Below are 26,968 nucleotides of genomic sequence, written 5' to 3'. Positions count from 1 at the left end.
GACTTTGTGTTGTTGATCATTCCTTTCAGTCTTTTTAATGCTAATCCAATCTCACTCAGACGAGAGACAATGAAACAGGTCGACTGGTAATGATTCATGTGATTATTTGCACAACAGAAGGTATTTTACTCAAGATAGATTGTACTATCTTTAAATTAATTGGTAATGACAAGTTATTGGAATGCGTTACAGTTTGATTTAAAAAATATTTTATTGGGAAATAAATCCAACATCAGCCTTTTTTGAGTAAATGATATGAATAACATCGCTGTGCAATACTATTGCAAGGTGTTTACTCTCATCAATTGTTCCAAAATGTAAACAATCCTGGAAAATCATGGCAAAATTGCAAATCTTGGAAAATCACTTGTGGTTAACAAAAGTCGTGCATGTTGTTTTGTGTCGTAAAAATATTGCACCATCAGAAACTACCAGTATTTCTGATTGCACCATCTCTTTTGAAAATAGTATATTATACCTCACCTTCTGGAAAAATTTCTTTAAAAACTTAAAGAGTGCTCTAATTTTCTGCAGCTAGAGACTAGAGTGTCAAACCCTGTGTCAAGATCATCACGGAAAATTACGGCTCCGTATAGATCCACATAACATGAGTTGAATATACGGTATGTCATGTGCAGGGATCAAATCAACTATATCTAAAATAACAGTATGCTACGTGATAGTACTGTGAAGTTGGAAGAAATGTCAAGGTCAAGAGGAACTTGACAGAACTACTGATCTTCTGCTGATGTACTGGATACAGTACAACCAATGGGTGACAACTCTGAGGCTATTGGCAGACAATCTATCACTATCAGTATACCAAAAATGAATCCGCAGCAGTATTTCAAATCTGGTAATTCAGCAATCCGTAGTTGACTGTCACTGCTCTACATGTTGCTGGGCTCTTGAATATTGATTACTTTGTGCAAACGAAATGATCTTTCTAGGGCAACGCTGTTTTCATCCAATGACGTGTAGCAATGTAGAATACATCTCATGTGTGTCGATGGTTGAAGTATGTGGAAACAGAATTGAGCAAGTCTTTCTGTACACAGCTGAAATTAAAAAGAAAAAGCTATGCTTGTATTCAATGTATGATGAATTCAATTATAGCTGTAAATTACCATGAATGTCAAAACTATGTCTTCAAAATTGACTGTCAGCTATATTGTACTCACTAGACATGAGACATCCGGTAAATATGAGATATTATCAGAGTAAGATGGTCAAATTGTGCTGCGAGTAATTTGGGTACTACAGCTACAATATGAATAGAACTGATGCCACCTGATAAAGATATGCAAATTTTTGTTTGATTACAGTACAGTGTGGAACCATCTGTATCTGCATATGCTGTGAGTTGATTAAATTTGGCAATGAAGCAGACAGCTGTAATCAAAAGACCTGATGGTTATAACCACTGACATATTGGTGCTCTGTGCGGACATGAAGTCAGGTCACTGTTCAGAACAATATATCACCTCTACATCACTTCCAATATTGCCATCAGAAATGTGATAAGTTTCAGACCTACCTTGCTTGAAGTCACTCCATCAGAGCTCACAGTAAACTTTAGGTTGCTGGAGACAAAACCAAGGATTTCCTGATGACAAGATACACCAAAAATAATCAATGTGATGTCATGACAGACAATGGCAGCATAGCACTCCACAACAAAAATAAACTCTGTTTGTTTGTTTGTTTACTCTTTACTTGTCTGACCATCTATGACAAAGACACTAAAAATATTATAATTGACAAATGGAATCCTAATAAAACTATTCATAAAGTACTGCACTATATTCACTTTTCAAACTTACCTTACTGATACATGTTGGAGAAACTTCACAATCCAAAGAGTAGTCTTCTTGGACAATGTTGAAAACCATAGTTCTGTTGAATTGAAACAAACATCTCAATTAGCTTGCATAATTATCAATGTAAAAATATTCAAAAAAATCCATGTTGTAAAATATGATTTAAGGTACATAAAGTTTGTGGTGCTGTTAATCAAAGTACTTTTATTCTTGTCCCTGGAATGCTACAAAATTTTAATCTGTTGAATTTTATAGTCGTTAAACAGCTATGATCTGAATGTGCCAAGAGGTTTTGGAACTAAGAAAGTAAAAACAAACCAGTATTTGAACCCCAACACAAAATTGAAATTAGAATCAAGTTGATAATCTCATGTGAACTTTCTCCTTGGAATTTTAGTTATTTACAGGAAACCCAATTGCAAATTATGTCATTGTAATATATTTGTCTGCAAATTTAGATTACAAGTCTGGACTTTACTCATTGAAGAACGGCAAAACTACAACTTAATCAGTGACAGCTAATGTTATAGTTCACACTAGAAAGACATGATAATGGCTCAGACTACATGCTGCAACAACCGGATGTAAAAATTTACCACATTTTAAGCAGAAGTGTTCGATGTTGCATGTGTGCAGCTATATTTAGTAAGCAAACCTGTATCAGCAAACAGTGCTATTGCAAGAGTTTACACTACAAATGGACGATGAGAAGACACAATACTGCAATGTAGAATAGCATAAAATAAACATAGGGCCAAAGTTCCTGAAGCTACTATAGACATGGATACAAAATTAAGTATTTCCTAACTGTATGAAATTATCTCACTTAGGTCATCCTAGGGACTTGTAAACCAATATTAAAGCTGTCTGACCAGCGGTTTTGAAAGAACAAGCAACTCAACAGTTGACAGAGCTCTGCTGTGTTATGTAGAGAATAACCTTTGTGACACATGTACTGATGAAGAAGGTGGATATCTTTGATTAACATTGTAAGTGAGTTCTGTTGAATAAGTTGAGACTGTACATACTCAGAGAAAGCACACTGAAGAGACAAATGTTTGAAACTTAAGAACTTCAAGGTCATCAAAAGCATTATAAGGAATCATGTAACTTTCATTGCACTGTTTACACAGATTGATAATTGCTATAAATAGCACATGAGGAATCTTACATCCCAGCTTTACCATAAAAACCCTATCACTTTGACCACTCTTTTAATTGACCACTCTATTTTTTTCCTCAAAAAGTAATTTTATTTTATCCTTACCAAGTCAACCATAAATGGAAATTAGAACTTTCTCTATCTCTATCTCTATTGACTATTTTGAGCAATTTCTTTTAGATAACATACAGGGCACAATAATGACGGTTCAGAATATGTCAAAGTTGGGATTCAGGAAAGTTGCCTTTACATGTTTTAATCCTCCAAGATGGTAAGCATTTCACTATGAACTGTCAATAAAAGTTGAACTTTCTGATAATTCTACACTAAATAATTTTGGCTTTGATGATTTCCTAATTAATTCAATTATTTAAAATCATATTAATTATTTTTTTTCTGGGTGAATTGATAGGGTTTACACAGTACAAGAATTACATACAATGTAAGTCAAATTTGACCAAAAACAACAAAAAAATTCCTTAAAAATACACATTTGCATATTTCATCACAATTTGAACAAATCTAAGTTGGGTTACCCCTAGGGACCTGTATACCAAATAACAAAGCTGTCTGACCAGCGGTTATGAAGAAGAAGATTTTTTACCAAAAACACCTTTTTTGGCATCAATTTGCCTATTTTCAACAATATCAAAAAATTAAAAAAAACAGTTTCTCAAAATCATATTTTTCATCTACACAACAAATATCAAATCAGTAAGTACAGCGGTTCTCAAGATATTTGAGTGGACGGACGCCTCACAAACGGACATACATACATACATACATACATACATACATACATACAGACTGACGACGGACGCCGGACGGATACCCATCCCAATAGCTTCTATAGACTATGGTCTATAGTAGCTAAAAAACATACCTGAAACATTGGCTGAGTGATGATTCTGTACAGTTGACTGCAGGTACACATTGTGAACACATTGTAAATATGCCATTTGCATCCTGTTTGGAAAAATAAAATGCTTCAATGACTATTTCTATAGCACTGCCCGTCTTTTCCATTGATGTGACACATTGTCTGAATATCATAGAGAAAGCAGCCATTTTTTTTATAATTCATACAATTCCCACACAATATTGTCAATTTTTCTGCAATAATTGAAAACCCATATTGTATGCTTGACTATTGTAAAAACACAATGCTGTTTGCTAGCATGCTGTAACCATATGTGTTAAAAGTTTAAAACGGATAATCAGCTTTGTAAGATTGCTGGTTGGAGAAGTGCTGCCATTAACTTGTACAAAAGATAGCCAAAGGCTACAGTTTAGATATTTATATAGGGAAACAGAAAAATATCAAACTAGGGGAATTAAAGAATTATTCCATGGATTAGCCATGTTTACGTTTTCCAATTTTCAATTTTTATTTGAAAATGCAGCAAAATCAAAATTCTTCAGCACTGCAATCTTTATTAGTGCATAAAACATGTATTAAGTGAATGTATTCTTCTTGTTCAATTACACATTCAATAGTTTTGTCATGAATATCACTCAATGTTTGTTTTCATCTAAGGTGATATGAATTTACAGTGACTTGGCATGAACAATAAAATGTAATAAAATTGTTTGGAAATTTGCTAAGTTGTAAAGAATAATTTCAAATAAGTTTGCCAGCAGGCTCTTCTGTCTTGCCCTGCAAAAATATGAAGAAGTTTATTATTTTCTCTTGCCAAATCACAAAACTTGTACGATAAGCTGTTCTGAGAAGGAAGAAATCAGCGTGACCAGATGACTAAATATTCTTTTGAATGAAATTGTCTCACTGCTTGTATGAACAAGGAAACCAATTTAATTATTGATGTACATGGTACATCCTTTTTCTTCGGTTTATGATTCTACTGTCGAACAAAATCATTGATTTTACTGTTTCATACAATGAAGGAAACTGTGCTCTTGAGGGGAAAAATGAATGAATTAGAAAACAAAAAGCAGTGTGTTACACAGTAATATTTTAAATCTAGATATATATATGTTCAATCTAGATATATAATGTTCAAAAAATCTAGATATATAATGTTCAATCTAGATATATCATGTTCAATCTAGATATATAATGTTCAAAAAATCTAGATATATAATGTTCAAATATATGACTAAATGGATTTCTTCATCACAATGACATGACTTTTAGAATTTAAATTGCTATAATGAATAAAAATCCATGAGCCAAACTTACTTCCCCGATGGATGATAGCTGGCATGTATATGCATGTCCTAACCAGATATGAACTGTAAATGCTCACGTGTTTCATTATATATTGCAGCTATGTGTAAATTTGAATCTTTGCCACATGTTTGCAACTTCATTGAAAGTATTATGATCAACATAATGAACATAATTCACCACAGATTAACTCTATAGGTCATTAAGTATTGAAATATGTAATTAGCTGAAAAAAATATTAATTTCTTTGACTGCTGTCATTGTATCACCACTTTATATAGCAAGTGTAATTGCCTTTGGTCAAGTCCTTCAAACTATATATTCCAAACTTTGAAAGCTCATTAGATATTCAAACTATAAATAAGCTGACATGAAAACTTAAATGCAAAATGACTTCCAATATTGATATAACCTGGTATAATCATCAATGTACATAGCATGTTATGCCAATTTTGATCAAATAAATCCAAGTATATATCCCTAATTAGGAAAGTTCATTAAATACACAAATTAGGAATAGGCTGAAGCAAAAATGCTTAATGCTTTTCATAAAGTTAGCCTACGTAATAGTATCTTATGTACATAGCAAGTTTCATCAATTTTGGTCATGTAAATTCAAATATATATCCCTAATTTCAAAAATTCATTAAATATGCAAATTAGGAGCTGGATGAAGTAAAAATGCTTAATGACTTTCAATAATGTCGTATCATAGTATCTTTAATGTACATAGCAAGTTTCGTCAACTTTGGTCTTGTCAATACAGAAAAATATCCCTGATTATGAAAGTTCATTAAATATGCAAATAAGGAATTTGCTAAACTTCAAATGCTTAATGACTGTCAATAATGTTCTATTATAGTATCTTTAATGTACATAGCCAGTTTCATCAACTTTGGTCTCGTCAATTCAGATAAATACCCCTAATTAGGAAAGTTCATAAAATATGCAAATTAGGAATTGGCTGATGTAAAAATGCTTAATGACATTTAATCATATTCTATCATAGTATCTTTAATGTACAAAGCAAGTTTCATCAATTTTGGTCATGTAACTTCAAATATATAGCCTTAATTTCAAAAGGTCATTAAATATGCAAATTAGGATTTGGATGAAGTAAAATGCTTAATGACTTTCAATAACGTTAAATCATAGTATCTTCAATATGCATACCAAGTTTTGTCAATTTTGATCAAGTAAATCCAGATATATACTCCTAATTAGGAAATTTCATTAAACATGCAAATTAGTAATTATCTTTCAGGTCACCCCTTAATATCTTTCAAAGCTGATATATCTTGGTGTGATCAACATTTGTAGCGAATCTCATCAAATTGTGTGCAGTCGTTGTCAATATATATCAGTTTTTCTAAAATCATTAATTATGCAAATGAGCAAAAAGTAAGCAAGCCACACCCACCAAAAACTAATCAGTTCTTGCCATTTGCAAACTGAATCTATATACCAGATTTGATTCTGATCTGATGAGCCGTTTTTGAGATATTGAGTACACAGACAGACAGACAGACAGACAGACAGACAGACAGACAGACAGACATCGCTGCGACATATGCCCACGTGTGTCAACACATGAGCAACAAGTCATCGTTGATGACACAGTCCCCACTTGTTAATGGGTACTTTGATTACAGGTCCTCAGAGAGGATAGAGTCCTCTTCATTAGGTCTGTGATAAAAATCCTCTTTAATAAATTCGCTTGATACATGTCTGAGCTGTAGTTCAGGACATGAAAGAATCCTAATAAAATGGCCACATGGCGGCCTTATTGGATCTTATCACAGAACAAATCTATGTGCATATGTATGACAGACATCCAGCTCTATGGGTTTGCTCAGAATTAGATATATGCATAATTAATGAGGTACAGTATGAAGCATCATAAGGTCTCCCATCATACCATATATGAAGGGTGTACCACTTGTGGTTCCTGAGTTATGGACAAATATGTATATTTGAGGTCAAAGGTCACCGAGGTCACATGACATTTTGTCAAAAAAATTGTATTGCTAAGTTATCCCTATATACCAAAAATCAGACCTCTAGCTCTATTGGCTCGCTCAAAATTAGACATGCGCATAATTGATGAGGTACAATATGTGGCGTAATAAGGTGTCCCGTCATACCATATATGAAGGGTGTACCACTTGTGGTTCCTGAGTTATGGACAAATATGTATATTTGAGGTCAAAGGTCACCGAGGTCACATGACATTTTGTCAAAAAAATTGTAGTGCTAAGTTATCCCTATATACCAAAAATCAGACCTCTAGCTCTATTGGCTCGCTCAAAATTAGATATGTGCATAATTGATGAGGTACAATATGTGGCGTCATAAGGTGTCCCATCATACCAAATATGAAGGATGTAGCACTTGTGGTTACTGAGTTATGCACAAATATGTATATTTGAGTCACGTGACATTTTGTCAAAAAAATTTTATTGCTAGGTTATCCATATATACAAAAATCAGACCTCTAGCTCTATTGGCTCACTCAAAATTAGATATGCACATAATTAATGAGGTACAATATGTGGTGTCATAGGGTGTCCCATCATACCATATATGAAAGGTTTAAGACTTCTGGTTCCTGAGTTATGGACAAATATGTATATTTGAGGTCAAAGGTCACCGAGGTCACGTGACATTTTGTCAAAATGTCTGACATATCTGTGTGAACAGATGGATTCATGGATGGACTCACGGACGGTCATGACCCAATCTAAAAGCCCCCTTGACTTTATCTTTGGGGACTAAAAACTGTGTAACTGCATCCTTTTTGCAATATGAATACCATGAGAAACTAAATTTTTATTTTTCTTGGCCTTATACATGGGAGTCTATGGACTGCCTTATACATGGGAGTCTATGGACTGCCTTATACATGGGAGTCTATGGACTGCCTTATACATGGGAGTCTATGGACTGCCTTATACATGGGAGTCTATGGACTGCCTTATACATGGAAGTCTATGGACTGCCTTATACATGGGAGTCTATAGAGGTGAAAACTAAAAAGTCCTCTAACACGGCCAAATTTGATCGCATTGTGAAACAAATCGATGTGCATCTGTATGAGGTAAGGTACTATCCTTGTACCAAGTTTGAACGAAATCGCTCCAGGCGTCTCTGAGATATCTGCGTGAACGGACGGACGCACGGACGGACGCACACACGCACGCACGCACGGACATGACCAAACCTATAAGTCCCCCCGGACGGTGTCCGTGGGGACTAAAAAACTTGCAGTTCACATTCAGCCAGTCGACGTTAGGGACACAAAAAACAACACGAGGAACAAACAGGCAGTGGTTTTGAACAAAATCAATGTACCCAGTACTTCACCGATTTCTGTAACTCAGTACATGACAATATTCGTAGCTTGACGCACTTGGAACATAGCTCGTAACAAGTGACAGCGGAAAGCCCACAGAACTACGTGTACAACTATAACAGCCACTCATGTAGTTGGCGCTCAGTGAAGATTTTTCGATCAACAACTTTGACGGATGATGGACTGACCTTTTCTACCGCAATTGTTATCTCCCTCGATTCAGCACAAAATTTTCGTATGGACTATTGATGCTGTGTTTACAGTTGTTACGTAGTGGTAAATCCTAGTCGTATTTACGACTGCTGCGTAAACAGTCACTGAATAAATTTTGCACGCATTTACGAGCACTGGATATTACTACCATTTTTAATCGAAAACCGTCCGTATACGCACATGACAGTTGTGACAAAAACAACACAAAAAATCTGGCGTACATTGTTACTGCATTACTTTGACCAAAAAATCACCCAAATGCCGAACGGTGATCATATGAACTCTGCTGCAGGTTTCTGGACTAAACGACCCCAAACCGACCGGGTCCCAGTCAACTATGCTGGGCTCGACGTCTACTCTATCAGCGTCAACTCAAACTTTCACTCCAGAAAACTTTACCCCACAAACTGGGAATATACTAAATTTACCTTGAAAAAATTTCAAACTGTGTATCGTGTTGAAAAAATCTTACCGGGGCCACGGAGCAAATTAAAAAACCAACAAACCCCAACAGAAACAGTGGAATGATCATTAGTGTGCAAGGTCGCTGTATTATATGTCAGGGTGAAAAAATCTATAGCTTTGAAATTTCTGGACTGTACAAACGGCGGGGCAGAATTAGACAAGATTACGACCAATGTGTTACCGCCGATGGTACATAACGTACTGTTGATAGCAGGTAGTTCGGTGTCCAGTGAGAACACGATTCCGAATATATCACGGCTGTTGATTTGAGCTGCCTCCGATCGAAATTTTCAACACAAAGACATGATATCAATAATTTTGCGAGATTATAAGTACCCGCTGTCTTCTCGCCAAATAGCTGTGATCAAGATCATTATGATAGAAGCAATTGACCGCCGAACACCTGCTTGCTGATCTTATACACAACGTGTAAAAATTGATTATTCCTGCTGAGAAATACGACAGCAAATATTGCAATGTGAATTTCTTACTATCTTCCTCGCAATGGTTTTGCATCTGTGTTTATTTTATCACGGTCACTGGACCATTTCTGACGATTTTTACTAACAAAGAATCAGTTCACACTCATCGTGGGAACACATTGCAAAGACGTTCACAAAATTTTCATCACATTCATCACATTACCGTAATCCCCGTTTCAAAGACGTAGGAAATGTATAATGATTTGTTTATCTTGAAAAATCCCGAACTGAAGCCTCTAAATACAAAATGATTTTTCTTCTGAACAACTTCCCGACAACTTTACAATCACACTCTGGTCATCACATGGCGGTTGTAACCGTACATGTGCTGCTGCCAATGGAGAATCAAAAGACTTCAAATCAACAGTCAAAACGTACAGAAAAGTATCAATATCCAAGCAATGTAAAACAATAATTTTGATAAGGTCAATTTATTGTATATTATAAAAAATCTCCAGACCACTCGGAACAGCGTAAGATTATGATCTCACTCATTCGAATACTACACTCACACGGTAGGGTAAAAATATGGGAACTCAGATCGTTATATACTGCTTCCGTCAAACGAGTCCGCTTATCTAAAGACGGCAAAAATGGTAAAAAAGACGGTAAAATGACCATAATTATTATTGCTTGTCTCTGTAAATTTTGCCGACTATTCGTTAGTAGTTGTCGAATTTCTTGAGTTTGTCCGAAAACTATTTCAGTGAATGACGTAAGTTTCAAGACACCCGAGTGCGAACGCAATATCGATATGGAGATAGCAAAATCAGTCACAGACAATCGAGGAAGAACATAAGAGTCTATTAATCTGCGATTTAATTCATCCTAGGTTACCATGAAAGTAAAAAAGGTATGTTGTGCCCTGGTGGGAAAGAAAAGTTGATGAAGTTTTCAAAAAAACGTCGGCTAATACTCGAACAATTTAGTAAAAAACTAGCTCAGAAAAACGTATAGAGAAGAACGACATCACCGATCACGGCGATCTTCAGATCTTTTATCATGTTTCAGTCTGAACGGTCAACATTTGATGCTATAATCTATGTCAAGTGTCTCTTTTGGTCAAATCCGACAGAGATGAATCAATCACGATTTAGTTTCATCGCCCCGACCCTACAGGAAATAATGAAGCTCATGGGCACCTGTATACATGTAATCGTGGCATGAACGTATCCAATGCCCGTCCACTGCATGAGCCATTGACCGTGCATCGCGAGCAAACAACGGTTTTGGATGTCACGAGAGCATTTTTTTTCGCAGTCTGTGAGCGGTTGAGTGGTTTGGGTAGGCTGCATACATGTAGATCGGAATCGAGTTGATTTCGGCGGAAAACAGTTAGAAAGTAGTTTTTCGTGCTCCGTCCAAATTGGATCCGCATGTTGCCGGTTTTGTCCATGGTAATCAGCAGAGCTGTGGTGGGAGGCCGTATAACGCCGGGAATACACGTCATCGTACGCAGGGCTATGCCACAACATACTTCCAAAGGCGATCTATCGTAAAATATCGTACTGCAGGTCAACACACATCACCCATTCATAGGCCTACAGGTACACATATCAACGAACAAAAAGGGAGAGGCAATCTGCTTGAAACCGTGAAGTAGTCCGTTTGTGTCTGAATTCATTGAGGCGCGTGTTCAGTAACCGTTGGTCAAGTTTTTTCGTTCAGTAGTAAGAATCGTTTATTCATTGTTGACATCGTAATCGATCCGATGTACACAACAAATGTTTGATCGTTTGCACCTTTGCGCGTCCCCTCGTGATTGGCAGCTGTTTGAATGCTTTCATCTATTGTTCGTTGGACGCTTCGAACACAGCATCGAAGCAGTTTTGGCATAAAAAATCAACTTAAAATGGAAAAAATGAGAGAATTTCGCCAACAGGGTGATGCCACAAGTATTCACAAAACGTAATATGTTGGAACAGTGCTTTAATTTACACCATGGTTGTTGAAAGATCCAGATTTTCGGGAGCATTCGTTGACGTTGTTACCATGTGCCACTCATGTTGGATTATGAATCCCCAGGGAGATAGGGGGTATTTATAGGCTCCCCCTGCCTTTAAAGCCGCACTTTTCAATCCCTGGTTCTTGCATTAGTGGAGTTCTCCTCCCAGTCAAACACATGGCCAGTATGATGTTTGATTTCTATAACATTAATTACACAAACTGATTTCAACCTTTTGTCACCTTTTGCTAATCCTGCAAACAGAGCTTATATAACCGTTTGATTGACGGTCGGTTCAAATTGCCAATGGTCATTTATTCCCCAGCACCACACTCGAATTTCCTTAAAAACGTCTTCCAGTCACGTTAGAATATGAATATAACCACTGAGTTCGATCGGCAGCAGCTTCGTGCTGACCGCTTGGCAGTCTGTCAGCATTTTTGCGGTCGGAAAAAACTAAAAAGTGGCATTTTCTGGAGCGTGTGCCCTCATGTTACATGTTTGGTGTCCACTTACACAATGAACGCCGCCATAGGTTGGCCCCCTTTTAAAGGGAGGCTCCGCCTACATTCTGTTATGGTAGAACACACCTCAGGGACAGATCTTCTGACTCTCAAATTTTTGCAATATGTATTTGGTCTACCACTTGTGGGGGTTTAATTTGAAGCTTTTTGCATAAATGAAGTTTTCGCCGGCTTATTTTTTGTGAAAATTGAAAATGTTCTTTTTTCCCCCTGAGTTAATATCTGCACTGTAACATATCTTCAAAGCCAATTAAAGAAAATGTTTAGGAAAATAAGCTTTCTCAACCTTGCATAGCTGTGACTGAATACAAGCAACAAGTTTTTGTCTTCTTAAATTTAGAATGAGCAGTGTTTATATCTGTAAGTGGTAAATGGTTACCGCTACCTGTATGTTGAAATTGTCAGTGTGATTGAAGACTGCCCTCACATGACATTTTCAGGAAATGTATCTCACTTCTCACTTTTAAGTTGGACAGTTGCCATTTCTGTGTTAGCAACCAAAGTATGAGTGGTCTCAGAATGTAAGAATGATGAATTAACTCAGAAACAATGTAAAAAATCATATAGAAGTGTCTGGTGTTTGCAATCTTGACAAATTGAATGGCACTTTTCAAAAAAAAATCAGCTGCTAATGACAGCAAGAGAGTATAAATTGATATGGAAGAATAGAAAGTCAATAACTTCTGAGTTGTTCACAACTTTAATTGTTTCATAATCATTATATTACTCCATTGTCATTGACAGAAGCCCTGACAGTCTCCTACACACAAGTTCATGAAAGTCTATCAAATGAATGTCTGATATAGAATGCACACAATTATCTTTCAAAAAGGTCTCATTGCATATGAAATAGAAAACTGCTCATACGCACAGAACAAGACTCAGATACACTCTCTTTTTTCAGTTTTCCCCTTCCAAAAATGGATCGAGGTGTGCAAAGCCACTGAAAACACAATCTAGGACATCCAACTGCTTGGAACCAGTCCAAGACTGCAGAAAATGCCACCAGGGAAGAAAACTCATTTCTAATAGGCTGAAGTGCCTTGTGAGATACAAGCCATATGACAACTACAAATTGTCTAAATGGTGAGCACTTTGACAATCACAAATGCTTATGACAAGAAATACCATAAAATTATTTGAATTCATGTAGAAAGAGATGCTCTGTTGATAAGTCGATAATATTGTACTCTGTTACAATATTTGTCACCAAAGACTGGGTTATATCTGATGGAGTTTGGATCTTCCTACACTGTATGAAGACAATGATGTACTCAATCGGTCAGAAAATCATGCATAAAACATACTATCCCACAACATAGCATGGTATAGTGTACATTACCTGAGTGAGTTGGGCTTTACAGTGCTTACATCCAGTGTACTGTGTTCTACTCAACATTTTGACCTATCCAGAGTAAAAGAGGTCAATGTCAAATGCAATATGTGTAAACTTTCACTCATGACTGGAGCTAATGCAAACCAATGCTGTTTTTCATTTCAATGATAGAAGAATGATACTGTTGAAGGGTTATTACTATTGAGTACTAATGCTTTGTCTAAAATGAATGAAATGAAAAGTATGTTGATGTTTGGGATTCGAAAATTGAGTCCACAGCATGTTGAAACACAGAATCTTATTTGTGAAAAATTATACAAAAAAAAATATTTCTGATCATAAACTATCATTCTCTAAAACATGTGACACACTCCTTTGGGCAATCTTTAATTACAAAGATTTCTGATTTTGAGCAATTTTACAGTTTGTGTCCGTCTGCTGGGTACATCCTGTGTATCCCAATTCTAAAAACTCACCAAGTCCTCTGCACTATCACTGTCACTGACTTGTAGACATGTACCATCTAGTGCAGTCAACCTGCCAGAACAAGAAAACAGGTACTGTATGAGTATCTAGAAATACAGCTATGTATGGACTTTGGAGCACAGCTGCAGCTCAACATTAAAAATGTGTAGTCTGATTTACTTGGCCATAATCTTATTTGTGTACCTTTTGACTATTACATGCAAAATACATATTTTGGTTCATTTTACAGCTGTATGTAAGGTTTCTTCCAACTGTTTGGTCATAGTGAACTTCTGTTAATTTTTGTGAACCAAAACTTACAAGAATTTTAACCGTCACACAAGTTGACATAAAAAAGCTCTATTGTTTTTAACTGTTCATTCATTGTTTGAGGAAACAGTGGGCCATTTCCACATAAAATATCATCACTTTCTTTGCAGGATAGTCATGGTAAAATTTTGCACATTTTTTTTATATATCTCTTCTTGCAGTAAAAAGCATTTCCTGACCAAACAGATATTACATCGAACAGGCTGCAATGAAAGTGTAGTGAAATAAAATCATTGGCTGAATCAAGTTTCTGAATTGCTGTTCTCTGCATGCCTTGTAGGACAACTTCCAGATGAGCAGCTCTGACAAAGAGCCAATACAATACCTGATGTTTTTCACCTTGACATTGACCTGAGCCAGACCTACAATCAATGTTAGAAAATATTTGTATCAGTCTGGAGTCATAACTGTAAACTATTCAATGTGGAGCAGATATACAACTCACACAAAGGACCATGATTTCTTATGCTGAAGTCAGTATGAGGCATCTTTGTGCACCAACAAGCATTTTACAGTCTTTTAAATAATGGTCCTTCTGTTCAGGGACCAAAGTTAAAATATATATTTGGAACATAGCGTGAACACTACCTGACACAGGATACACAGTGCACTGTAATCAGAAAGTGGCAGAAGGATAAAAAATACCTTGTCTGGCTTGAAACAAGAGTACAAATATAAACACAAACTGAGCCAGACAATGACACTGACTATTAGTAAATGAAAATTAGAAATCATATTGATTACACAAAACAGAATTTAAGTTTGTTATCAACCTGTGAATTTACTGACAATGATTTCTCTGATTGATGACGGTGATATTGGCTGTGTCGTCTGGTCAGTCTGGTTGTCTTCCAGTAAAGAACACACTTCATATCTGGAATTTGGAGTTGTATGAAACTCAAGACATCCTGTTGAAAAATGAAAATTTTTGGTTACGTTACAAAGTATGTGATTGTATTACTGACACTGATGTCTGTTAAGGATATGACTAGCCTCTGAATGTGAAATTTGTAGCAGACGATGAAAGTTAACATACTGTAGGAGTGGAAAAAATCTGATTTTAATTTTGAGATTAAAATAAAAGGTAGTTTAATATTAAAAATATTGCTTCAATATTCGAGGAACATACATTTGTTCTTTCACACAATTTGTCAGCTCTTCAACTGATTGTGATCCCAAATCAAGATATTGGAAATGCACAGATCATGTTCTTGATTTAGATACTGATCTACCATGGTAATTAGCACATTGGATGATAGTAAATGTTAATTTCTCTAAAAAGGGCCAATGGAAGTATCCAACATTCAGAAATGGTACTGAATTTTGCTTCTGTGTTCTCAAATGCCATACCTTTCTTATAAACAAGAATATACATTATGTTAACATCGAAAACTATCAAATGCATTCTGTCAAGCATATTGAAATGTGCTAGGAGAATTTTATATCTATTCTAGCTGCAAGTATGGCACTTTTTCAAGATTTGAACCAAACCAAGAGACAAATAGGGCTAGATGTGAATCTCTGAAACTACCATTTAAAGCAATGTTCCCTGGTATGGTATAACATCTGTACACAAATTTCATGATGAAAATCCTATACCACTTCAAAACTAGAGTTAGTACTGTTATAGCTCATTTCAGTATTTAATTTAATTTAGTATTGTGATGTATCTTCAGTGTTTAAAAGGAAAGGTATAATAACTTAATCTGAGTGAATAGAATTTTAGAAAGCATCGTTTGTGATAATTGGTATTTGAATGGAAGTTGATCAATGCTTAGTAGTATCTTTGCAAAGTCCATCTACTCAAATTCCAGGACTTTCAAGGCAATTTTCAAAGCAGTTTTCCAGCAATTTTCAAAGACTTTTTGAGGTCCAAAATACCATTTTCCAGGTTTAAATTTTACAATTTATTATTTTTATGTACCATTTTACGGGACTTTCCAGGAATCAAAGTCATTCTCAATGACTTTCAAGGAGCATATGGACCCTGTATATGTCTTATCAAATATCAAAAGAACTATCAATGAAATACCTTTAGCTGGGCTGTACTTTACTTGTAGAAGGTAAAACCTGCAGAAATGACCGACACTCTTTTCTATCTTGCTTTTCCAATGCCATGCATTCCCCCATCTTACAAACGAATGAAAGGATGAAAATTAGAAATGATCATTGAAAATGATGCAATGCTCACATTGTCAAGGTTTGGTTGATTTTGTGAATTTTGAAACTTCTTGGTTGAAGTACCAGTATGTTGACTTCACAGTATGTTGAAGTGATGTACAGGTCAACATACAGGGTATCACATTTACGTGTTGGATGCATAGCACCTTACATGTATGTTTCCCCACATTAATGTCAGGTGAATGAACTCTGATCTACGTAGTACAGACATTAAGAGCAGCAACTGAATTTCTCAGCATGCCACCAACCACATCAAGTTTGCAAGTACAAAGTCATTAAAGTCAGACTAATTTACTGCAAGGTACCCCAACTGTTTGTATGTTTGTGCTCACGTCTTTCTTTCGGTGTGGATACATCATGTATCATAATCTGTCTCTCTGCCGAATAGCGTTGATCGCGATTTCGGGTCTGTTACTAAATACAGCTGCACGCGTGCGACTTTTGGACAAATATGCTGAAATTCGGACAAATTTTGTCGTTGTATGCTTGGCTGTTGTTGCTGCTTGTAGTCTCAGTCATCAATTCATACGAATAAGTGCGACGCTAAATTGCCATTCTAACACTCGCAGGTTTTATTTTCATCGTGTATGTGGAAAATGCGGACAAATATTTATTTATGCATATTAATGAGAGAGAACAGTGACATCATTTGCGATCAGCGCAATTTGGCTTGATATAAAGCGAACTTCAACTTGATACTTACAAAGTCAAATCAATGGTGTTTTTGTTGTCTTCCAGTACTGCCATTGTGGAAAAGAATGTACACTATGATTATAATGAATGACATCACTGGCCAACTGGCACCTTGAATGTTATGTACACGTACATGGATACATTTATGATGTAATCATGTAATAGATACATTTCTATTTGGTTTTATGATCAGTACGTTTGCAACTCAGATCTAAAATACCGAGTGTATTATTGGCCAACATACAATCTTGTTACAAGTATCTTTGAATCACTAGAACATTGTGTACGTAGTGTGAAAATATAAACTGCACACTGTAATGCCCCTATCTAATTATCTTATGAACTTCCCTTTTCTATCGCATTACAAACTCAGTGAGGTCAGAGTGCACATTCAATGGCAGTCGACAGGCCTTCAAGACTGTAAAGAAGTTATGGCAGCGTTTAAAGTTCCATCAAACGAAAGATTTGATTTCATTTCTACAAATTCTTCAATATTGCTAGAGTATCATGTCATGACCAAACTCTGCCATTGTTTCAATGAAAAAATTTCATGGTACAGACTGATGTTGTATTGATCACCTCAAAGACGATACTTCAACTCTACCATTTTTTGTGTCACTTACCAATGACAACTTTGGACTGTTCTTGACCTTGATAGTTGTACAATGCTGTGTCTGAAGATTTAAATTAATATAAGAATCCTCATAGCTGAAGTAAGTTATCACTGGTAAAATACATCATGACCTGAACGCATACATATATCCAAATAATGCCAGTTGCTAATTTTCAAAAGTAATGATGCAGAAATTGCTACTGTTCATATACTGTCAAAACCTTGAAGTGTTGGGTGATTGGGACAATTTAAATTTACTGAAAGTAAAAGAGCTTACCAGTTAAAGAAACAATCCTGGACACCTTGGCTTTCACATGGACAATACTGTCAACTTCTACTTTGCTGATTGGGACAAAACCGACATGAGCTGGAGAAATGATAAAGTTAAGACCAACTATTTGAAAACAAAACTAAGTACACACTGTAGTTGAAGCAGGTATTTTAACATGGAAAACTGTGTTGTGCTCATTACACCTAAGATTGACAGATCCAACAATACACAAAATTTATGTGATGAAAAGTTGCAGAATTAGTCAATTCTGTGAGTTTGTTCGCGATCATTTTTCATAAAACATAAGCTCCACATCAAGGGCAATAATGCAAAGAAAATGTCAGCTTTCAACTGAGAAGAAATAGTTATATCATATAAGACACTGAGAAGAAATAGTTATATCAATTACAACAGGATATAAAGTCTATCCATGGCATAGTACTGTAATTTTGCCTTCACTTCTTGTGATGTACCTTTACACATGTTGTCATGTAGTAGTATCTGTCATTCTCCTACATTATACATGTGCTATGTATGAAATAGAAGTTGTTAATAAACTGAATACATCATCATGATTCAGAAGTAGTTAACCCTTTGAGTGCTGTAATTTTTCCCAGCAAAATTTTAGTACAACATTTTACCCAATTTTATGAATTTTTCTGTAATTCTTTTGATAATTTTGGATCAATGGGACATCGCATTTCGTTGGCTACACTTTTTCATCAAAATTTTGGCAAAAATCTGACAAAAATTGACAGGGGTATATTTTATAAAGGTGACAAAAATTGATTGTAGCACCAAAAGGGTTAATTCTGATACAAGTGTAATGTACACATTTCAACATATCACTGTGGCAAGGATTTTTGATAATACTCACATATCATGAAAGTGTTGTGATATAGTTAGCACATAAGTTTCGAAATGATTTAGATGATATGCTGTTGGGTCAAAACTCTCAACAAATGGACAAAATAGTATATATGTGTATCATACTAAAGAAATGTACTTACATTGTGGTATTTTGTTTCTATTAGGTTTTCTCACTGACAGCAGATACGGATGGTGTTGCTTCATCCAAGCTAACAACTTAGCATGGTATGACATATCAATAGCGGCACTCACTGATGGTAATGCAAAATGATTGGGAAAGGGAGCTAATGATATAACATGTTTAGCAGGGCAAAGACAAATTATCATATGGACTGGTTTTCATCAATTGAAAACTCTACCTTCTAAATACTTTTTCATTTTAATAATCAAAATATGTTGCCAACATTACTGCCAAATAAAACAGTGATCTCAATACACTTGTCAATAGTAAATCTTACATCTTAAAAGATAGATAAAATATGAATGAAATACTGATGATATGTGACAATAATTAGTAAATCACCTCAGTAAGCTAACAATGTAAGTTTCAAAACATGTCTATTTTTACTTCCTAGTGATTGACCAGCATTTACAACAAGTTTTGGCTCAGTCAAAAATAGGTTACAACAATTCCAGGTCTGAGGAGGGTGACTATAAAATGTACAAGTCATGGCTGATGACACAGTCCCCGCTCACACCATTAATTGTGATACACATGCACACTAGAATACAATGACTGTGCACCAAGTTTGAATGAAATCTGTTCAGGGATAGTTGAGTTATATATATATGCATGCTTCAAAAACATGAAAAAATCACAACAAAATAGCCACCCGGCAACCATATTGGATCATATCACAAAATAAATTGACGTGCATATATATGCCATAGTACTTTATGTGCGTAGAAACATTGAATGAAATAGGTTCAGGGATAGTTGAGTTATGGCTCAAAAACATGAAAAAATGGCAACAAAATGGCCACCATATTGGATCATATTGCGAAATAAATTGACGCGCATGTGTATGCCTCAGTACTTTAGCCTTGCATACAGTTTGAAAAAAATCGGCTCAGTGATAATAAAGAAACGGCTGCTGACGGAAAGACGGACGGACAGACAGACGGAGGGGACCCAATCAAGTCCCCGCCGGGGCTAAAAAACAAGGATTAACGTGGTTTCTGCAACTCTCAAGTTGTTGTATACTCACTGAGTTCTCTCTGTACTGAATTTATAACAGTTGTCTTGTACGTTGTTTGACAGAAGTACTCCCCTCTCCACATATCTACAGAAACATCTGTAAATAAAATACAGTGAAATGAAATAGATGAATTATGAAGAGGGAACATGATAGCTTTTGACAGGCTTCTGTCAAATAACTTTTATGGAAAATGGTTAAATAATGATAACCCTTCACAGGAAGGAAAGTTTCCTTAAATACCCATTATCCTCTGGTAGTTTAATTTACTATTTACAAAATCAATTTTTAGAGATTGATATATGAACTTTTGCATAAGTGTTGTGTTAATGTTTTCAACAACTTTAAAATTGATGCAAATTATGATTGAGCACTTCAAGTTTACTGTGAACATTTGTTTGTGTCCTTCAATTTAAAGAGCCAGCAGGTGTTACTTTTCATGATTTTTTCAGTGTTTTCATTTTTCACATCAACTACAGTTCTACTCCCCAAAGCATATTAAGATACACAGTATTTAGTAGTCAACTTGGTCAGTTCATGTATAGACTACATTGCTATTTTTGACAGGTGAATTCTGGTCTGGACTTGAATTCGAATGAAACATTAACAGTGCATTGTTATTGTACATGTATAGACCCTGATGTTTAAACATACTTTTGGTAGAACAAGAACTTGCAATTGACATAAAAAACAGATAATTGTAAAAACACTCTTCAAGTTACAGCTACTAGAAAAATAGTGAAAAAACTCATCAGAAGTTACGGCTACAGGCCCTTTAAACAATATCATGCAAGTATACGGTACCTTTGAATATCACTATGTCTCCTGGCTGAACATATTCTACAAGATCAGCCGCTCTCCTCCATAATGTCACCTGTTAAGGAATAATTTCACAAAATATTCTGAGTTATGTTCATGGTAATCTTTTCCTAGAGTATGAATTTATGAAAAATTGGCTAATATTTTCTCTTTTGGAAGTGCACTACCAATATTTATTTGAGGAAAGAAACAACAAACATTTGACTTACCTTTACCCACTCTTTAGTCCAATCAGCAACTTGAAGTGATGCCAATGACACATACTGTCCTGCCTGAAAATAGCAGTAATAGTGATTGAACCATGGAGTTGCTCTAGCAATTTTTGTCATTATTCATTTGATTTAATAGTACGTATCATTTCAACAAACAATGTTAATTTAGAAGTGATGCAGCAGAGACACAAAGACAGAATTATCTGAAGGTAATGTGCACGGTCACAATAAATGTTCAATCCATGAATAGTTTGGATGCTTAAGAGAAGCATACTGTGTTTTAACATCTTTGACACAAGATGTATCATTCTAGTTACTAGCCTCACTAAAGAAGGATAACAAATAGCTCAGTCACATAAGAGAGCTATACTAAAACTGAAGATCTCATACAACCAATTTTATTTTCAGCGGAGCATTTGAAGAAGTGAACAGAGGCTTGATTTTATATTGAGGTTTGCCTACTCATTGGTGATTACAAACATTTAAAGGTTGATGTAACTTGGTTCATGATAAATAACACTAAATATTTTAAGCAATAATGTACCTCCTCCCAGCCCATAATGGAAGACAGCAAACTTTGCATGACATAATCTATGAGGCGAAGCTGAGTACAGTACATGATGGAGTGCAAAGTTTGCTTGAGTCCATTATGGACTAGGAGGAGGTACATTATTGCTATTATTTTACAGTTTGGGTGATGCCGTAGTGAATTTGTAGGTGCAGAAAACATCTGGGTCACAATGCTGGATAATCGGATACATTATCAGTAACAATCTGAGGGTATGACATCACAAAATTCACTGATATTGGCAAAGCTATAATATAATACACATTAGTTTTGTCAAAATAATGCAATACTTTGTAAATGAAGCAAACAATATATAAATTCACCATCATAATACTCACATTAATTCCAGATTTCACAAGGACTTCTTTGGATGGTAGAGCTGCCAAAAATATCACAGAATAAGTTTACGTAAAAAATACAGTATACAATTTATGAAAAATTTCTTTCAATTATACAAAAGATACCAAACTAAGTTATTGATGGCGAATGAAATAAGACTTTAATACGTAAAATATTGGACAAAATAAATCATACTTTCAGATATGAAAAGATAGGTGCTGTTGATTTCTTAGCACTCCAAACAAACTGATGGCAATTTGGTTATATGCCAACACACTGGTGAAAATTGAAGTTACATGTAATTGTCATTGTGCATTAAGCAAAAGAATGGTGTTTTTATCTCATGATCTGGGCTTCTAAAGTCATTTTTAAAGTGAATACTTCGGTATGTACCACGTTAAGGGTCAGCAGAAATGTTATCCAAGTTCCCGAGTCATTTATCTGAGATGGTAAAAGTCCAAGTACAACATGTGAAAGTGCAAGGCCTGGAAGATAGAACAGCTGTCTCATATCTGAAAGTAAACTTGTCCAAGAGGTAAATTCATCATTTTCTAACCTTACCTTGTAAAACTGCTACACAGATATTGCAATATTTTGTTTTCTTGTTACACTCTGCCAGTGATTTTATTGTCAGTCTCTGTTTTGCTGTCTTCTTTGTGAGATCTCCTGGAAATATGTCAATTGTACGGTTTGACCCTGGATGCACCGGTGCACTGATATTTCTTTGATTTTGTAGTGCACTTTTCTCACTTTTTGAGGAACTTCCTTTGAAGTATCCTGAAATTGCCTTCCATGGTTCATTCAGCACTTGCCTTTCCTTCGTCTGATCAAACCAGCTTGCACTGTCATTTGTAGCAATTTCGCAAGAAGTAGATTTAGATGCAAGTGTTGTTTTCAATGTTTGGCAATGACCTTGGTCCTGACTTACATTGCATAAACCAGTATTGATGTGCTTTCTCTCCCCAACATCTTTTTCTGTCGTACTCTCCTCCTCCTCCTCCTCATCATCATCCTCTTTCCTTCTACTGGTATGTTCAGAGTTTTTGCTGTGACTGCACAAATGGACACTATTTGCAACCTCCGTTCCACTGTCAATGCTTGAACACTGACTATCAGCTACAAGACCGTATTTTGCCAAAAGTTTCTGGCTTGAAATTTCCACTAGGTCAAACTGCGTTTGCAAAGCCATAGATTCAACTGCATACGAGTGACAGCTGACACTGCTTTCAGAGTGGCAGCCACAGTTTTCTGGGGGCAAACTGGGAGGAACTTTCTTGATTCTTTGGTCAATTCCCATTTCTGAATCTGATTTGCATGTTGTACTATCTGGGTTATCCCTCTGAGATTTTTCACTGTCATCCACAGCTGAATTAGCCTCTGGTATCGAGTTCAAGAAAGTCAAGTCCATGTATGTGTGGATTGATTGTTGTAGCAATGCTGAGTCTATATCGTCATCATCGTTTCTTTCATCTGATAATGCTGTTCCATCTCTTATCATTGCACTGTCTGCTCTGTTACTATGCTGGTTGTCCTCACAAATCAATCCTTTCTTTATGGAAAACTTCTGCTTTTTCCAAGGGCTTTCCGCTTAAAAAAAACAAGTACAAATTGTAAGGAAAATAAACTAAGAGAAAGCTGAAAGGGTGATCCATTGACATCTTGAAGTGCATTGAAAAATGAAAATTTGGATGAAATAATTAGTATGTTGCCAGTATCAGTTACTGGAAACATTTGCGTATACTGCCAATAAACTGCATGGTAGAATGCGCCTTGGGGCGGATACAAAATTTTTTACTGTTGGCCTACATGTCAACTTTGGAATAGAACAAGACATCTGAAAAAAAAAGGGTGAAAAAATCATCAAAAATTACAGCTACTGGCAATTTATTACTCTGTAACACAGTCCCTCCAAATACATTGTGCCCGAAATATGTACGTAGCTCTAGTCTGTAGAAGGGTGAACTGAACCGAGAGCTTCTACCCACAGGCGCTTCGATCGCAGTTTCGCGAAACCCTTGTGAAACAAGTCATCGTTGATGACACAGTCCCCGCTTGTCCATTTTGTTATAATCTTTGGTGTCTAGGTAGCTGTGGTCTAGGTCGCTGTGGAATGACATTGATGCAACGGGTGCATCAGGCCTGTGACTTGCATAATGAAGTAATCTGAGGAACGTTCAATAAATGACTCATCTCTGCCGGTAATGACCACTGAAGGAACTTTTGATTACATCACACATAACGATGCCCTCACCGCTTCTAGTGTCATGACGGCACATACTATACACATGGTTTGGTGGAATTTTCGAAATGCTATGGGATTGGGTATGTTGTTGTAATCAGCCATCAGCCATTTTGGATCATATAATGAAACAATTTAATGTGCACAAGAATGCAGCCATAGTATTTTATCTTCGTATCACGTTTGAACAAAATCAGTCCATTGAGGGACAGTGACCTATGTTTATGTTTCAAAGACATAAAAAAATCACACCAAAATTGAAATCAAATGGCTGTCTCTTGACCATATGGATCATAGCACAAAATTAGTAGACATGCATATGTATGCCATAGTACTTTATCTTTGTACCAAGTCTCAACAACATTGGTTAAGGAATATTTGCATATGATTAAGCCTCAAAGACATGAAAAAATCCAAAAATGACCATCGGGCAGAGATATTGGAAAAAATTTACAATCTGGCAGCCATATTGGAACATGTCACGAAGTAAATTGACATGTATGCCATAGTGCTTGATCTTTGTGCCAAGTTTGGACAAAATGGGTGTAATGACCTTTGAATTATGCTTCAAAGACATGCAAAATTCCAACAAAATGGCAGTTCTGCAGCCATATTGGATCCTATCGCAAGGTTAATTGATACATGCATATGCATGCCATAGTACGTGCTTTGCCTTTGTGCCAAGTTTGAACAAAATCGGTTCAAGGATGTTTGAGTTACGGTTCAAAGACATGAAAAAATCGCAAACAAAATGGCCACCTGTCAGCCATATTGGATCATTTCACAAAATAAATCGGTGTTCATATGAAGGGCATACTATTTTGCTTTTGTGCCAAATTTGAACAGAATTGGTTCAAGAATGTCTGAGTTATGGTCCATAGACATGAAAAATCGCAACAAAATGGCCGCCTCACGCCCATATTGGATCGTATCGCAATATAATTTGACATGCATGTGTAGGCCATAGTGTTATGCCTTTGTGCAAGTTTGAACAGAATCAGTTGAGGATGTTTGAGTTATGGTTCAAAGACACGAAAAATCGCAAACAAAATGGCCGCCTCGCGGCCATATTGGATCGTATCGCAAACTTATTTGACATGCACATGTAGGCCATAGTGTTATGCCTTTGTGCCAAGTTTGAACAGAATCTGTTCAAGGATGTCTGAGTTATAGTCCAAAGACACGAAAAATCGCAACAAAATGGCCGCCTCGCGCCCATATTGGATTATATCGCAAAATTATTTGACATCCATAGTGTTATGCCTTTGTGCCAAGTTTGAACATAATCTGCTCAAGGATGTCTGAGTTGTGGTCCAAAGACATGAAAAATCGCAACAAAATGGCCGCCTCGCGGCCAAATTCGATCGTATCACAAAATAAATCGACGTGCATCTGTAGGTCATAATGCTATGCCTTTGTGCCAAGTTTGAACGAAATTGGTTCAGCAGTGTCTGAGAAACTGTTGATGACGGACGGACGGACGGACGGACGGACGGACGCACAGACGGGACCCAATCTATAAGTCCCCGCCGGACTTCGTCCGCGGGACTAACAATAAAGCAATATGTAAGATAGGGGTTTCGCGAAGCGTCTGTGTTTCTACCTACACCACGTCCTATGTGTTTCGGAAAGTACACACCATATACTATTTGTTACTGACCTGGGTGCTCATTATTCCTGTGTTTCGTGGGTTCCAAAGTGTTACCAATGCAGTGTGAAGGCGGCCCCATGAACAGAAGCAATCGTTTCTCGGTTGGCGCGCATAACGATGATTGTGCTCTGTCAGACATCGTGTATTTCAAAAAAAACTCCAAAACTTGCAATCTGTCTGTTTCACATGAAGGGCTATCTTTAGCAAAGCAAAAATTAATGCAGCCGAGCAAACAGGATGGACAGAAATTCTTCTCAGACAGTACAGGAGCTCGTCAGTGAGATCCTCTCAGCTTGTCAGTGCATCTATCTGAACTCCTTCCGGGTACACTCATCTCGCCGTTCATTGGCTATCGTCTCCCGGGTCACTTTCGGCCACCTAATAATAGCAGACGACACGACGCGTCGACGCCGCGCCTCGCCCGGCACCTCGTCAACAGGCTCCTCGCCCAATGCGAAGAGAAACAGTCTGGAAAGCAAGATCAACGAACTCGTGCCAGCGGTCCAAATTACATGTGCCAGTGTAGTAGCTGCAATTAAGATTCACTGGTGCCGTTCGGAAGTACAGTCGCTTGAGGTTCGAGCTCACAACTGGCCGACCTCTCGTGTTTTCCAGAGATTGCCAGAGTATCGAACCACACGCGACTGTGAGTGTGATGGGAACGACGTCCGCCAAGTAAAGTTCATAGAACAACAGTTACTTTGGTCAATTTCTTCAGTTTGCCACTTTTTGATGTCCACTGAAAAATTAACCAGCAGCTTCAGTTTAATTATAAATCTTTCCATGATAACTTAGGTGTAGTTTTATTCTCAAAAGTTGCCCTGGTACTAGCTTCCAAGGTACTGAAAATGAGGTTTTCTATATTGCTTTTCTCTGTTCCGTCTTTTATGACAGGTTGTAAAACTTTACAAAAGATTGAATTTACCCCAAGAGCTCTATAATAAGCCCTCACAAGTGGTAAATCAGAAAAGTATTGTAAAAATTTGAGAGTATCTCCCGAGGTGCAGTCTACCTAAAATACAAACCCTTCAATG

General features: G+C 36.5%; 1 protein-coding gene across 1 annotated transcript; it reads right to left on the bottom strand.

The window, feature by feature from the left end:
• Positions 1 to 192: 192 nt before the first annotated feature.
• Positions 193 to 26,244, bottom strand: LOC139121376 (shieldin complex subunit 2-like). Its single transcript, XM_070686199.1, has 19 exons — positions 25,944 to 26,244; positions 22,606 to 23,631; positions 22,044 to 22,084; positions 21,135 to 21,197; positions 20,911 to 20,980; positions 20,119 to 20,205; positions 19,051 to 19,161; positions 18,047 to 18,136; positions 17,780 to 17,830; positions 17,167 to 17,203; positions 16,315 to 16,412; positions 15,056 to 15,190; positions 14,608 to 14,644; positions 13,964 to 14,024; positions 13,494 to 13,556; positions 3,866 to 3,948; positions 1,824 to 1,896; positions 1,538 to 1,606; positions 193 to 1,058 (listed from the first exon to the last, which is right to left on the bottom strand). The coding sequence occupies exons 1-19, from the start codon at positions 26,071 to 26,073 to the stop codon at positions 891 to 893; spliced, it is 2,493 nt and encodes an 830-aa protein (XP_070542300.1). The 5' UTR covers positions 26,074 to 26,244; the 3' UTR covers positions 193 to 890.
• Between the last annotated feature and the right edge of the window lie 724 nt (positions 26,245 to 26,968).

This window comes from Ptychodera flava, chromosome 21 (assembly GCF_041260155.1).
Source record: "Ptychodera flava strain L36383 chromosome 21, AS_Pfla_20210202, whole genome shotgun sequence".
NCBI classification, from domain to species: Eukaryota; Metazoa; Hemichordata; class Enteropneusta; family Ptychoderidae; genus Ptychodera; species Ptychodera flava.
This window is presented reverse-complemented; position numbering and strand designations above follow the sequence as displayed.

Bases quoted from the DNA above. Each gene is read 5' to 3' on its own strand.
- LOC139121376 (XM_070686199.1), bottom strand. From the start codon at position 26,073: ATGTCTGACAGAGCACAATCATCGTTATGCGCGCCAACCGAGAAACGA. The intron at 18,137-19,050 runs GTAAGTACATTT...TCATTTCTCCAG, and splicing joins TAGAAACAAAATACCACAAT to CTCATGTCGGTTTTGTCCCA. The intron at 1,059-1,537 runs GTAGGTCTGAAA...TTTTAATTTCAG, and splicing joins ATGGAGTGACTTCAAGCAAG to CTGTGTACAGAAAGACTTGC.